Source organism: Ictalurus furcatus, chromosome 5 (genome assembly GCF_023375685.1).
Source record: "Ictalurus furcatus strain D&B chromosome 5, Billie_1.0, whole genome shotgun sequence".
Lineage (NCBI taxonomy): Eukaryota > Metazoa > Chordata > Actinopteri > Siluriformes > Ictaluridae > Ictalurus > Ictalurus furcatus.
Genome location: NC_071259.1, coordinates 640,292 through 652,791, shown reverse-complemented (window position 1 = coordinate 652,791; position 12,500 = coordinate 640,292). Strand labels below are relative to the sequence as shown.

The window sequence follows — 12,500 nt, the reverse complement described above, 5'->3', positions numbered from 1 at the left end:
GGGTATAGGGAGTAGGGTATAGGGAATAGGGTCTAGGGAATAGGGTATAGGGAGTAGGGTATAGGGTATACAGAATAGGGTATAGGGAGTAGGATATACGGAGTAGGACATAGAATCTAGGGAATAGGGTATAGGGAGTAGGGTATAGGGAATAGGGTCTAGGGAATAGGGTATAGGGAGTAGGGTATAGGGTATACAGAATAGGGTATAGGGAGTAGGGTATAGGGAGTAGGACATAGGGAATAGGGAATAGGGTATAGGAAGTAGGGTATACAGAATAGGGTATAGGGAGTAGGATATACGGAGTAGGACATAGAATCTAGGGAATAGGGTATAGGGAGTAGGGTATAGGGAATAGGGTCTAGGGAATAGGGTATAGGGAGTAGGGTATAGGGAATAGGGTGTAGGGAGTAGGGTATAGGGAGTAGGACATAGGGAACAGGGAATAGGGTATAGGGAGTAGGGTATAGGGTAAAGGGAATAGGGTATAGGGAGTAGGGTATACGGAATTGGGTATAGGGAGTAGGGTATAGGGTATAGGGAGTAGGGAATAGGGTATAGGGAGTAGGGTATAGGGTAAAGGGAATAGGGTATAGGGAGTAGGGTATACGGAATTGGGTATAGGGAGTAGGGTATAGGGAGTAGGGTAAAGGGAATAGGGTATAGGGAGTAGGGTATACAGAATTGGGTATAGGGAGTAGGGTATAGGGTATAGGGAGTAGGGAATAGGGAGTAGGGTATAGGGAATAGGGAATAGGGTCTAGGGTATAGGGAGTAGGGTATAGGGAGTAGGGTATAGGGAATAGGGAATAGGGTCTAGGGTATAGGGAGTAGGGTATAGGGTCTAGGGTATAGTGAGTAGGGTATAGGGTCTAGGGTATAGTGAGTAGGGTATAGGGTCTAGGGTATAGGGAGTAGGGTATAGGGTATAATTAGTATATTAGCACCTTGCTGGGAAGTGCACTAGCTGTGAGATCAGATAATGCTTCTCTGCTTCAAACTTGATGTCAAATCCAAAGTGTAGATCAGATTACCCACAGTCCTCTGGGGCTTCTTACATATCCTACTGAAATCAATTTACTGTCTCACTGTCGGTCTGCTTTATCTCTCTATCTGTCTCTCTCTCTCTCTCTCTCTCTCTCCACCTGTCTCTCTCCACCTGTCTTTCTCTCTCTAACCGTCTTTCTCTCCACCTGTCTCTCTCTCTCTCTCTCTCTCAGATCCAGTCTAATTTAGGGAAGTTGATCCTGAAGGAGGAGATTGAGAGAGCAACTCCGATGAGCAGGAAAAGTCGCTCTCTACCCGACCGCACGCCCACTCCCCTCGGTGTGTATCCGTGTGTGTGTGTGTGTGTGTGTGTGTGTGTGTGTGTGTGTGGTGTAAATAAGAAGCTTGGTATCTGGTTGTGAATGAGAAATATGACCGACGGTGTGTTAGTGTTGGATAACTGAAGGAAGCTCTGTGTTGTTTATCCAGGAACCAGATCTCCGTCGTTCCCTTCATACAGTCGGAGTGGTCTGAGCCGGGTGAGACACACACACACACACACACACACACACACACACACACACACACACACACAATCTGACTCACAGTGTGAATGACAGGATGGTTGAACTGTCACTTTTAAACACACTAAAGCAGTGTGTGTGCGTGTGTGTGTGTGTGTCTGTGTGTGTAGCTCCAGTCTGCAGAGTTTTCCTCCTCACACACTGATAAAGCCAGTCACAGTGAGTTATTCTGCTCCACTCGATTCTGTTCTACTTTATAATTCCGCTCTTATCTGCAGCGTTAATCAGCGTGAATCCTTCTGTTTTTCCTTTTTTACAGATTTCCAGGTAAAACTATTTTTATCTTTCTGTCTGTCTGTCCACACTTCTACTCTTCTGCTTCCTCCGCCTCCGTGTTTATCATACCATAACTCTGTGTGTGTGTGTGTGTGTGTGTGTGTGTGTGTGTGTAGAACGGCGATGCTCAGGGCAGGAGGATGGACAGAGGGAACTCGCTGCCCACAATGCTCGAGCAGAAGGTCAGATATTGACATGAATACTGAATACTGAATACACGCCAACTACTGAGTGGAAAACTTCAGAGATACATGTAGAGGGAGCAGAAAACAGAATATTGCGCTCACAGAATGTGTTGCAGTCGTATAGAAAAGCTTTACACACCAAATTAGTTTTCACTTCAATAATTCAGTCAGAACAGAGAAAATACATATTACTGCTGTATTGTATCCTGTGTGTGTGTGTGTGTGTGTGTGTGTTAAAGATTTATCCCTACGACATGCTCATGGTGACTCATCGAGGCAGAAATAAACTTCCACCAGGAGTGGACAGGACGAGGCTGGAGGTATTCATAACTGCTTTATCTCTCTCACACACTTTATTTATTCATTATTATTATTTTTTATCAGCATGTATATTAACAGTGCACCACTAGGGGGCAGTACTGATGAATCTCCTCCCCTTTTTTTTTTTTTCCAGAGGCATCTCTCTCCTGAGGAGTTTGAGAATGTGTTCGGCATGACGATGGAGGAATTCGATCGCCTGTCGCTCTGGAAGAGGAACGAACTGAAGAAAAGGGTCTCGCTCTTCTAGTGCTCTATATATATATATATATATATATATATATATATATATATATATATTTAAAAAAACACTCGCACAAACACAAACACACAGCGCATTTCTGTTCAGAAGGAGAGCGACGACGAGAATCCACCAGCAGGACGACCAGCGATAAACACACACACACACACACACACACACACACACACACACACACACACACATGTTACGATGTCTATATCTGCGATTACACTATCAGGAGTTGTGATGATGATGATGATGATGATGATGATTTGACTCAGACTAATACATTTAGCGAGTTCACTTCATATATAACTAACACGACTATATTCAACTGCCAGGAAAATATCACAAAATATCGATACGGTCCATACAAGATACGGAGAATGTACGAAAGAGCGTATGTGGGCGGAGCTAAAATCGGTGTCATTCCGAAAGGCAGCGGGAGGTCAGCGATTTTCGACGTAGCTAGCTTTTTTACATACGTGTAGCTAGCTGTGTGAGCGATTTCCCCCTGGTCTCGTGAATATGAAGCACAAACAGGCGATCGTTCCTTTTATACGTATACGTGTACGCGCAAAACACGGCGATTTCCTCAATCCTATGCAAATTAGATACGATGCGCCTTTTAAGAAACGGCAACGTCTCAAATCGTTTCTCAGAACAATCATACGGAGCGCGTGGTCCGAAGTTTCACAACTTTAGTTCTTAACACGGACAAGCCACGCCCATAAGCGACAACAGTAGCGGTAGCTACACGCCCCCAAGAGACATGAGTGACTTTTCGTACTGTTAATGTTTAACTGCCGGCCAATCAGAGACAGCTCGCAGCTAGAAACCAATTACGGTAATTACGACATGGCGTGAACGCAGCTTAAATACAGAAGAGGCGTGGCTTCAGTCAACTACACGTCACTTTTAGTCAAATAAACCGCACGAGTGTCGTTTTTAGAAACAGGAAGTCATGACGGCGTGTTTATCTGGCATTAATGGGATCATTTTAAATCCATCAATCCTCAAGCTAGTGTACCGTGATCAGCACACGCCTAGCTTCATGTTCTTACTACACTCTTGTCATAGATATGGAGTTTCCACGCGCAGAGAGCCGTGTTAGCCAATCAGAGTGAAGATGATCTATCTACAAGAAATGTATCCGCTTAACACGATGATAGATTGTAAGACGAGCGTGCGATCGATATCGTCTCTGCGCTTAACTCGGAGTTTATTGATCACCCCGCTCCATCCCTCCTCTCTCTCTCTCTCTCTCTCTCTCTCTCTATTCTCCCTTCGTTTTGCTGCTAATGCATTATTACGCACTTTCACCTTTTGGTTCGATCGTCTTATTTAGTTATGTTTAGGGACAGATGGAGAGTTTTAACAACGTCCTCGTTTTATCCAGCTTATTTTAAAACGCGGCAGAAGTAGGTAACATTCCACGCTTCCTTTTTTGCCTTTCTGTGGAAGAGCGAGCATTTAACGCGAGACGGTAACACCCGTGTGAATGTTAACTGCTAATCGCAGATGAGCAGCATACGTAGTTCGCTAGTTTAGCTAGCTACTGTTATCAGCTATTATTCATCATGGCCTGTTAGCAAGGTGGCTACAAGCTAGCACGTCTGTGAGTCATGAGGGTCACTCGCATTCATAAGCGTGTACTCAGAGGTCAGAGGTCATCTAAAATGGCCGCCTGACTGCTTGGGCTGAGCTAATGTAAATTTTTACCTTTATTTTAGTCTTCTAGATTTTTCACTATTGGTTTAGGCTTTAAAATATGCTATGCGCTAACCTGACAGGAATTTTAGTGATATCGTAACATAGCTGCAAATGTTAGCAAGATGACTAGCATGAGCTAACTAGACAGGAATCCTGAGAAGGGTTTTACGTCGTGTTCAGTGCTAACTTGAGAGAAATTCCTACAAAGATAAATCCATATAAGGTCTAAATCACTGCTAATGTTAGCTAATGGGTCACGATATTACTACATCTGCCTGTAACAGTAGCTAGCTAAACTAGCGAACCGGGTATGCTGCTAATAATATCATCCCTAGTGTTAGCTGCTGAGAGGGATTAAAAAAAAAAAAAAAAAAACTAGCCAGGAAGTAGCTAACTGGAAATCTCTCATAAAATGTCTCTGAAAGTAAGTTGGATAAAATGAAGATTGTTGGGATTTTAGATGAATTTAATGATTTGCTAGTTGATGTCCTGCTTAGATAAGCCTATGTGCTCTTATTTTGGAGTGTTTCATATTGGAAAGGTTTTTTAAAAAATATATATATATATTCATAATTGCTTTAGTGACCAAATGATGTGCAGCTAGGGTTCTCTTGAGCGTGCTCCAATACTGTTTTTAGCGCACCCTTGTGGACTTCTCCTCGGTTTGATCCATGCTACCGCGCGAAAATGCTAACACGGGTGACAATAAATAAACGTCCGCAGCTACCATTTCGCATGACGTAATAATGATTTGTTTACCGTTAGCGGTATTAGCATTGAACCCTTCCTTTCGGGAGGTTGCCGTTGGAAACACTGGAATTTTACCTTAACAAATCGAGGACAAGCCAAGTGGACATTCGAGTCATATGGGAAAGTCGATTAGCGTCTGTTAAAAGCCGCATCGAAACACGGCCTGTCTTTCGATCGTTGTGACAATTAATCCAGACGGAAAATAGAGAAACACACTCGAGACATTCCACGTGAAACTTAAACACGTAGAAGGCACTTTTTTTCGCTAACGACAATGCTAACGACATAATAGCGTCCTTGATCTCAGAAGGAGAATTTGGACGTTTAATCGCCACAGCAACAGACAGCCAATCGGATTTCAGGGGCGTGGCTTTATAAATAAATGAAGTCACATTCTGGAGTGTAAATATGATCAACATTCGGATGTAATTAACATTTATAACCTGTTTATTAATCAAGGTGAGTGACAGAGTGACGACTTCAGCAGTCCGGGATGAGTTGAGCGGGAAAAAGAAAAGACTCTGACGTGAAATGAACACACGATTATAAATCACAAGCACTTACACACTGGATCATGTTAAACGTCACTTACAGAAACATCACCACTGCATTTCTTTCTCTTCATTTCAAAGCACTGAATGTAAATAACAGAAATAAATATCGATTGGTTCAGTGAATGTCCTTTCTTATGACTGAGGTGTGATCACTGGTTTGTTATTTTCTCATAATTAGGAGTTTTGTTATCCTGATTTACTTAGTGAACCGTTAAACACTTGGATTTTTTGTTGAATAAAGCTTTCGGGTTTTCCCGTATCCCTTTGTGTATTTATTTATTTATTTCAACCTGATGTTGATTGCACAGTGGAATCTCATCAACGCATTTACATTAAAGGCAGAATTCCTATTAAACTCTGGTATGCTCATGTTAAACATATTAAAAACATCTTAAAAACAGAAATAAGTAGCCGACATATTTTAGTGTTATAACACATGGACACTGTATCAACATGTAAAAGCTACAAAATACCACAATCACTTAGTGTAATCGAAGTGAATACTATTTCCGCTTCCGGTTTCCTCCAGCAGGTGGCGGTGTCGCAGCCTCTTTGTGAGCAGCTGGCACAGATTGACTACAGCCCCTAATCCCAAATGCTCTTTACAGCCTCTACAACCTACACAGGGCCTCTCTGTCTGCATGCGAATAGTGACTCAGGCACACTACATAGTGCCCTAGGTGTTGGTTTGGGAGCGGTGTTGAAGGGGAGTCTGTTGTGAAGTTAAAGAGAGAGAGAGAGAGAGAGAGAGAGAGAGTTGGAAAGTCAAAGAGTTGGAGGAGAGGAAAAGTGCACTAGTTGTAGACAGTGTGTTCTGAAGTCTCTTCATTTATTTATTTTTTTGGCTCTTAAATGCTGCTGCTGTTGTGATTTGGTATCAGTCCATCCAGGAATGGAGGGATGAACAGAGGACGGGGACAGAGGGGTCTCACTGGGGGATTTTAGACAACTATTTCATTCTTCTTTTTATTTTTTATTTTTTTACCCCCCCAGAGATGGACAAACAAAAAGGTAGGGCTTTTAATCTAAATCAATTTACACATTCAGAATCATCACACACACACACACACGCACGCACGCACGCACACGCATGCACACGCGTGCACGCGCACACACACACCGCAATGTTTTGATGTTTTTGTGTTTTGCACCGATCACCCATTGAATCCTGCACTCTGATTGGTCAGAAGGTGTTGATTAGTTTTCTATAACAGCAGCTCAGGTCTATATTAATGCGCTCGTTCTAATACCTTATCGTTTCCATAGCAACAGTAACTCATTCACAGGGACGTGCACAGCGGACGCTCCACTGATAATAAACCCATTAAAAACTGCTGATGTGAAGTTCCTTCTGAAAGTAAGGAGACGTTTACGTAACCTTTATGGAAGGAGTCTCCAGTGTCAGCGGTAAAGCTGTATCTTTGAGGCACGTGACAAGCTGCGTTTGTTTTAGTTTCTTTTGTATTTTTTAAATCAGTTTGGAACGACTGCGCACAGCGGATATAACGTAAAGCGTTTCACAGAACATGAAATGTAACTAGAAACGGATAAAAAGTACGCCGTGTCGTTTATGGAGCCGTTACGGTTGAAATAGTTGTCGTGTAAGAGGAATAAAGCACGTCAGAACTGGCGACGTTCAGTGCAACACTGCGGCTCATGTCGTGTTAGATTTGGAAGTAGGGTCCCTGGGTAGGCGGCATCGCTGTACTGAGCATCGCATAAGAGTCCCATAAGCAGAAGACCAGCTGTCTTCTATAATTTGGACAAATGTGAAGGAGTATCAGATGTGTCCATTACACCGGAGACAATCCCATAATCCCCTTCACCGGACCAGACCCAAGACGAAAAACCTGGAACAAAATGGCCGACAAAAGTTCCTCCAGTTAGAGTTTCATCATCCGTGATAATATGGTAAGATGTTCAGCAGTCATGATGATATAAACATTCACGACTCGCTAGCGAACCTGTCACGATGAAGACCTCACCTTTATATCTGAATATCAGGACATGTGTGAAGATTTGAGAAGGGCTTAACGATCTTACGGAGACGACGTATCGGTCGGGTTCACGCCGAACGGAACGATGGGACTGCGGCGCGAAATGGATCCAAAACTCTCCGCTCAAGTTAAGAGTTGATTGATACGTTTCTCTAGAACACGAGCGGAGGCGTTGCTGCGATGGCGATATCGTCGAATATCGCAAAATATACCGTAGCGCTGGTTATCAGGGCGGAGCCAGGAGGCGTGGCCTAAACTCTCAAACGTTTCAGATTGCTGTAAATTTCCTCACTGGTTTCTGTAATGAATATTTCAATGATTTATTTCTCTTTTGTGAAAGCGTATATCCGAGACTCTGGACGTCCTCCGAGGCGACGCCAGCGTGCGGAGATTGTACGGAATGATTCCACTCTTAGCTCCGGAGCGTTTTCCTCGTGGAGGTGCGTACGCTTGTGGAGCTCGGCGGGGCGTCTCAGGAGAGTCGGGGGTCTGGAGCTTATTTGTGTTAGAGGCTACTGATAACCGCCGCTGAATGGGCTTGTGTGAGAGCGAACAAGCAGCTGTTGTAGAGACCCTCACACACACACACACACACACACACACACACACACACACACACACACACACACACGTGCATTACTCAGTTAATCCTCTCGTCTGATCTGATTAGTAGCGCAGGTTTAGTTTGTTTCATTGATTTAATATTTATTGAATATAATTTATGTTAATTTTATTAAGTTGCACTATGCCATGTTTACCTTCTTTATTTGTTTGTTTATTTGTTTATCTATTTATTTATTTGCAGATTGATACATGTTATATTTTAAGTGTATTTATTATTTATTACATGCACTATTTTTTAATACAGAAATATCAATAAAACTGATTTGTTTAGGACATAACAACAAGATTGTGTGTGTGTGTGTGTGTGTGTGTGTGTGTGTGAGAGAGAGACCTAAACACGTCTATATAACCTCTATATAACTGTTATAACGGAATGTTAATGATGATGCCGATTATAGAATGATAGATAATAATAATGATAATAATAATAATAATAATAATAAAATGTAATGTCTGCACGTGTCCCGGTATTAATTTCCCAGAATCCCCTGGGGGTTTGGCGCTGAGTGTCGTGTTTCAGTCTCAGCTGTTCTTAAAGCAGCCGCTGCGTCTCTCTGAAGGATTGTGACTAATCCCAGTGCATCATGGGTCGGCATGTGCTGCGTCTCACGTCTCCTTATAGCGTCTCATATGGAGTCTCGGAAAAGCCTCGGAATTCTAGACCTGGAATATTCTGGAATCTGAACAGGACGCGGCGATCGGCTCGCGCTCTCTCACGTGTGTGTTTAGTGTTTTATTCCTCTTACGCCGCAGCGATGCAGCGGAATCACAGAACCGCACGTCACACTTTTAATCCGTGTATGTCGAGTCCATGGGAACGAGCTGTTGCTATGGAAACCATAACACACCGGAACGAGCGCTTTAAGTTAAACCTGCGCTACAGTCAGAGCAGTTCTAGAGAATTCATCACCTGCTGACCAATCAGAGTCCAGGATTCAGCAGAGCTGTGTCTTGAATATTGTGGTGTATAAGTGATTAGTACACACACACACACACACACACACACACACACACATGCACGTGTCTGCTCCATTCATTCTCACTGTTTGTTTTTGTCTCCATTCTTCACTCGTCTTTCATCTCAACAACAGAGTGGGAGTTTAAGGCATTTCAGAAATGTTGTTGATTGAAGAAACAACTGGAGAGAGAGAGAGAGAAAGAGACATAGACAGAGAGAGAGAGAGAGAGACAGAGAGAGAGTGAGACAGACAGTGACACAGAGAGACAGACAGTGACACACAGAGAGAGGCAGACAGAGAGAGAGACAGGCAGTATGAGAGACAGACAGTGAGACAGACAGACAGAGAGAGAGACAGGCAGTATGAGAGACAGACAGTGAGACAGACAGACAGAGAGAGAGACAGGCAGTATGAGAGACAGACAGTGAGACAGACAGACAGAGAGAGAGACAGGCAGTATGAGAGAGAGAGTGATACAGACAGAGAGACAGAAAGCATGAGAGACAGACAGTGAGACAGACAATGAGCCACAGACAATGAGAGTGAGACAGAAAGAAACAGACAATAAGAGAGAGATAGAGAGAGGCCGACAGAGAGAGAGACAGACAGTGCGACAGACAGAGAGAGTGTGACAGAGAGAAAGTGAGACAGACAGAGAGAGAGAGTGAGACAGACAGAGAGAGAGAGTGAGACAGACAGAGAGAGAGAGTGAGACAGATAGAGAGAGAGTGTCACAGACAGAGAGAGAGTGAGACAGACAGAGAGACAGACAGTGAGAGTATAACTTCTGTATAATGAGCTCAGCATCTCTACATCAGCATGAATGGAGTCACTGTGGAGTGTTTAAAAACACGGCATGAATCAGAACACACACACACGCACACACACACGCACACGCACACACACACGCGCACACACACACACACATTGCGGTTTCTGTAATGTGAGTACATTAAACTACTGACTGATGCCTCTAACAATATTCCTGCAGTGTCTCCCCCCGACCCCCGACCCCTGACCTCTGACCTGCGGTAATGACTATAATTGGGATTTATTCTGGAGCTGTAATGGATCTTACTGGAGCTGTAATGACTCTTACTGGCACTGTAATGGATCTTACTGGAGCTGTAATGGTTCTTACTGGAGCTGTAATGGTTCTTACAGGAGCTGTAATGGTTCTTACTGGAGCTGTAATGACTCTTACTGGCACTGTAATGGTTCTTACTGGAGCTGTAATGGTTCTTACTGGAGCTGTAATGGTTCTTACTGGCACTGTAATGGTTCTTACTGGAGCTGTAATGGTTCTTACTGGAGCTGTAATGGTTCTTACTGGCACTGTAATGATGTCTGGGTTTGGAATCGAGATCCTGATCTTTTGGCTAATGGTGTAATATATTAATTAGACTCCTGCGTCACTGTAGCGCAGCGTGGAAGCCATTTTGGTGGCAGACGCCGGTCAGTGACGGCGATCTATCTAACATCCGATCTTCTTGTAGCCAGACAGGAAGTGAAGACTTGTCATGGACAGGAAGTTGTTTAGGTTGAAGTTATACTTTCCTGAAATCACACTGGAAGGAAACACACACAGTCAAACAGTCAGAATTCACACACTAACACCGAACACTCACAGCTTCCCAAAGTCCTTTCCTGTGTGTGTGTGTGTGTGTGTGTGTGTGAGAGGTCATGTGGTAAACCTTCTCTACGCTCATTAGTCAGTGAAGAAGGAGGAACATCAGCGTGCTTTTTTAAATGTAATGAATCAGCACTGAATCAAAACTCACTGAGAAACGAACCGCGATGTGAATTTAATCTGATTTTTACATGCGGCACTAATGTCAAGTTTTACAATAATTCTCCTGATTGGCATTCCGACCAATCCCTCAATCCCCCAATCCCCGAGTCCCTCAATTCTCCAATCCCTCAATCCCCCAATCCCTCAATCCCTCAATCCCCCAGTCCCTCAATCCCTCAATCCCCCAGTCCCTCAATCCCCCAGTCCCTCAATCCCTCAATCCCTCAATCCCCTAGTCCCTCAATCCCCTAGTCCCTCAATCCCCCAGTCCCTCAATCCCCTAGTCCCTCAATCCCCTAGTCCCTCAATCCCCCAGTCCCTCAATCCCTCAATCCCTCAATCCCCTAGTCCCTCAATCCCCCAGTCCCTCAATCCCTCAATCCCCCAGTCCCTCAATCCCTCAATCCCCCAGTCCCTCAATCCCTCAATCCCCCAATCCCCGAGTCCCTCAATTCTCCAATCCCTCAATCCCCCAGTCCCTCAATCCCTCAATGACCCAATCCCTCAATCCCTCAATCCCCCAATCCCTCAATCCCCCAATCCCCGAGTCCCTCAATTCTCCAATCCCTCAATCCCCCAGTCCCTCAATCCCTCAATCCCCCAATCCCTCAATCCCTCAATCCCCCAGTCCCTCAATCCCCCAATCTGCGAGTCCCTCAATTCTCCAATCCCTCAATCCCCCAGTCCCTCAATCCCTCAATCCCCCAATCCCTCAATCCCTCAATCCCCCAATCCCTCAATCCCCCAATCCCCGAGTCCCTCAATTCTCCAATCCCTCAATCCCCCAGTCCCTCAATCCCTCAATCCCCCAATCCCTCAATCCCTCAATCCCCCAGTCCCTCAATCCCTCAATCCCCCAATCCCTCAATCCCCCAGTCCCTCAATACCTCAATCCCCCAGTCCCTCAATCCCTCAATCCCTCAGTCCCTCAATCCCTCAATCCCCCAGTCCCTCAATCCCTCAATCCCCCAGTCCCTCAATCCCTCAATCCCCCAGTCCCTCAATCCCTCAATCCCCCAATCCCTCAATCCCTCAATCCCTCAATCCCCCAGCCCCTCAATCCCTCAATCCCTCAATCCCCCAGTCCCTCAATCCCTCAATACCCCAGTCCCTCAATCCCTCAATCTCCCAATCCCCCAACACCCCAGCCCCTCAATCCCCCAATCCCTCAATCCCCCAATCCCTCAATCCCTCAATCCCCCAGCCCCTCAATCCTTCAATCCCTCGATCGTTCAATCCTTCAAGCCCTCAATCCCCAAGTCCTCAGTCCCTCTCGTTTCACTCCTGCAGTGATTAGTTTGGTTTGTAGGAATCAGTCGATGTTTAACTCCTGGTCTGTTATCAAATTCCTCTTTCACTGTAAACACTGATCCTGTTTTCTAACACGGAAATCGTTTAAAATGTGTTTGATTCCTGCTTCACACACACACACACACGCACACACCCACACGCACACACACACAGACACCTTTACTGTGATAGTGTGCATTCAGTGTTAGTGCTTAGTAGTGTGTGTTTTA

The 12,500-nt window shown here is 44.6% G+C and overlaps 2 protein-coding genes across 7 annotated transcripts in view; both read left to right on the top strand.

The window, feature by feature from the left end:
- LOC128607302 (dematin-like) overlaps positions 1-5,862 on the top strand; it is a 24,227-nt gene extending 18,365 nt beyond the window's left edge. For 4 of the 5 annotated variants that reach the window (XM_053624011.1, XM_053624010.1, XM_053624013.1 and 1 more), the window contains exons 11-15: positions 1,221-1,326; positions 1,477-1,526; positions 1,964-2,029; positions 2,272-2,352; positions 2,487-5,862. In XM_053624011.1, coding sequence (XP_053479986.1) covers positions 1,221-1,326; positions 1,477-1,526; positions 1,964-2,029; positions 2,272-2,352; positions 2,487-2,600 — 417 coding nt within the window. In that variant the 3' untranslated portion in view covers positions 2,601-5,862. Of the gene's footprint in view, positions 1-1,220; positions 1,327-1,476; positions 1,527-1,681; positions 1,806-1,963; positions 2,030-2,271; positions 2,353-2,486 lie in introns of those variants that run through there. The other variant, XM_053624014.1, reaches the window with a different exon arrangement.
- A 356-nt stretch (positions 5,863-6,218) lies between these two features.
- Positions 6,219-12,500, top strand: part of si:dkey-220o5.5 (actin filament-associated protein 1-like 2) — a 34,459-nt gene continuing 28,177 nt past the window's right edge. The window contains exon 1 of one of the 2 annotated variants that reach the window (XM_053624009.1): positions 6,219-6,619. In XM_053624009.1, coding sequence (XP_053479984.1) covers positions 6,604-6,619 — 16 coding nt within the window. In that variant the 5' untranslated portion in view covers positions 6,219-6,603. The remainder of the gene's footprint in view (positions 6,620-12,500) is intronic. The other variant, XM_053624008.1, reaches the window with a different exon arrangement.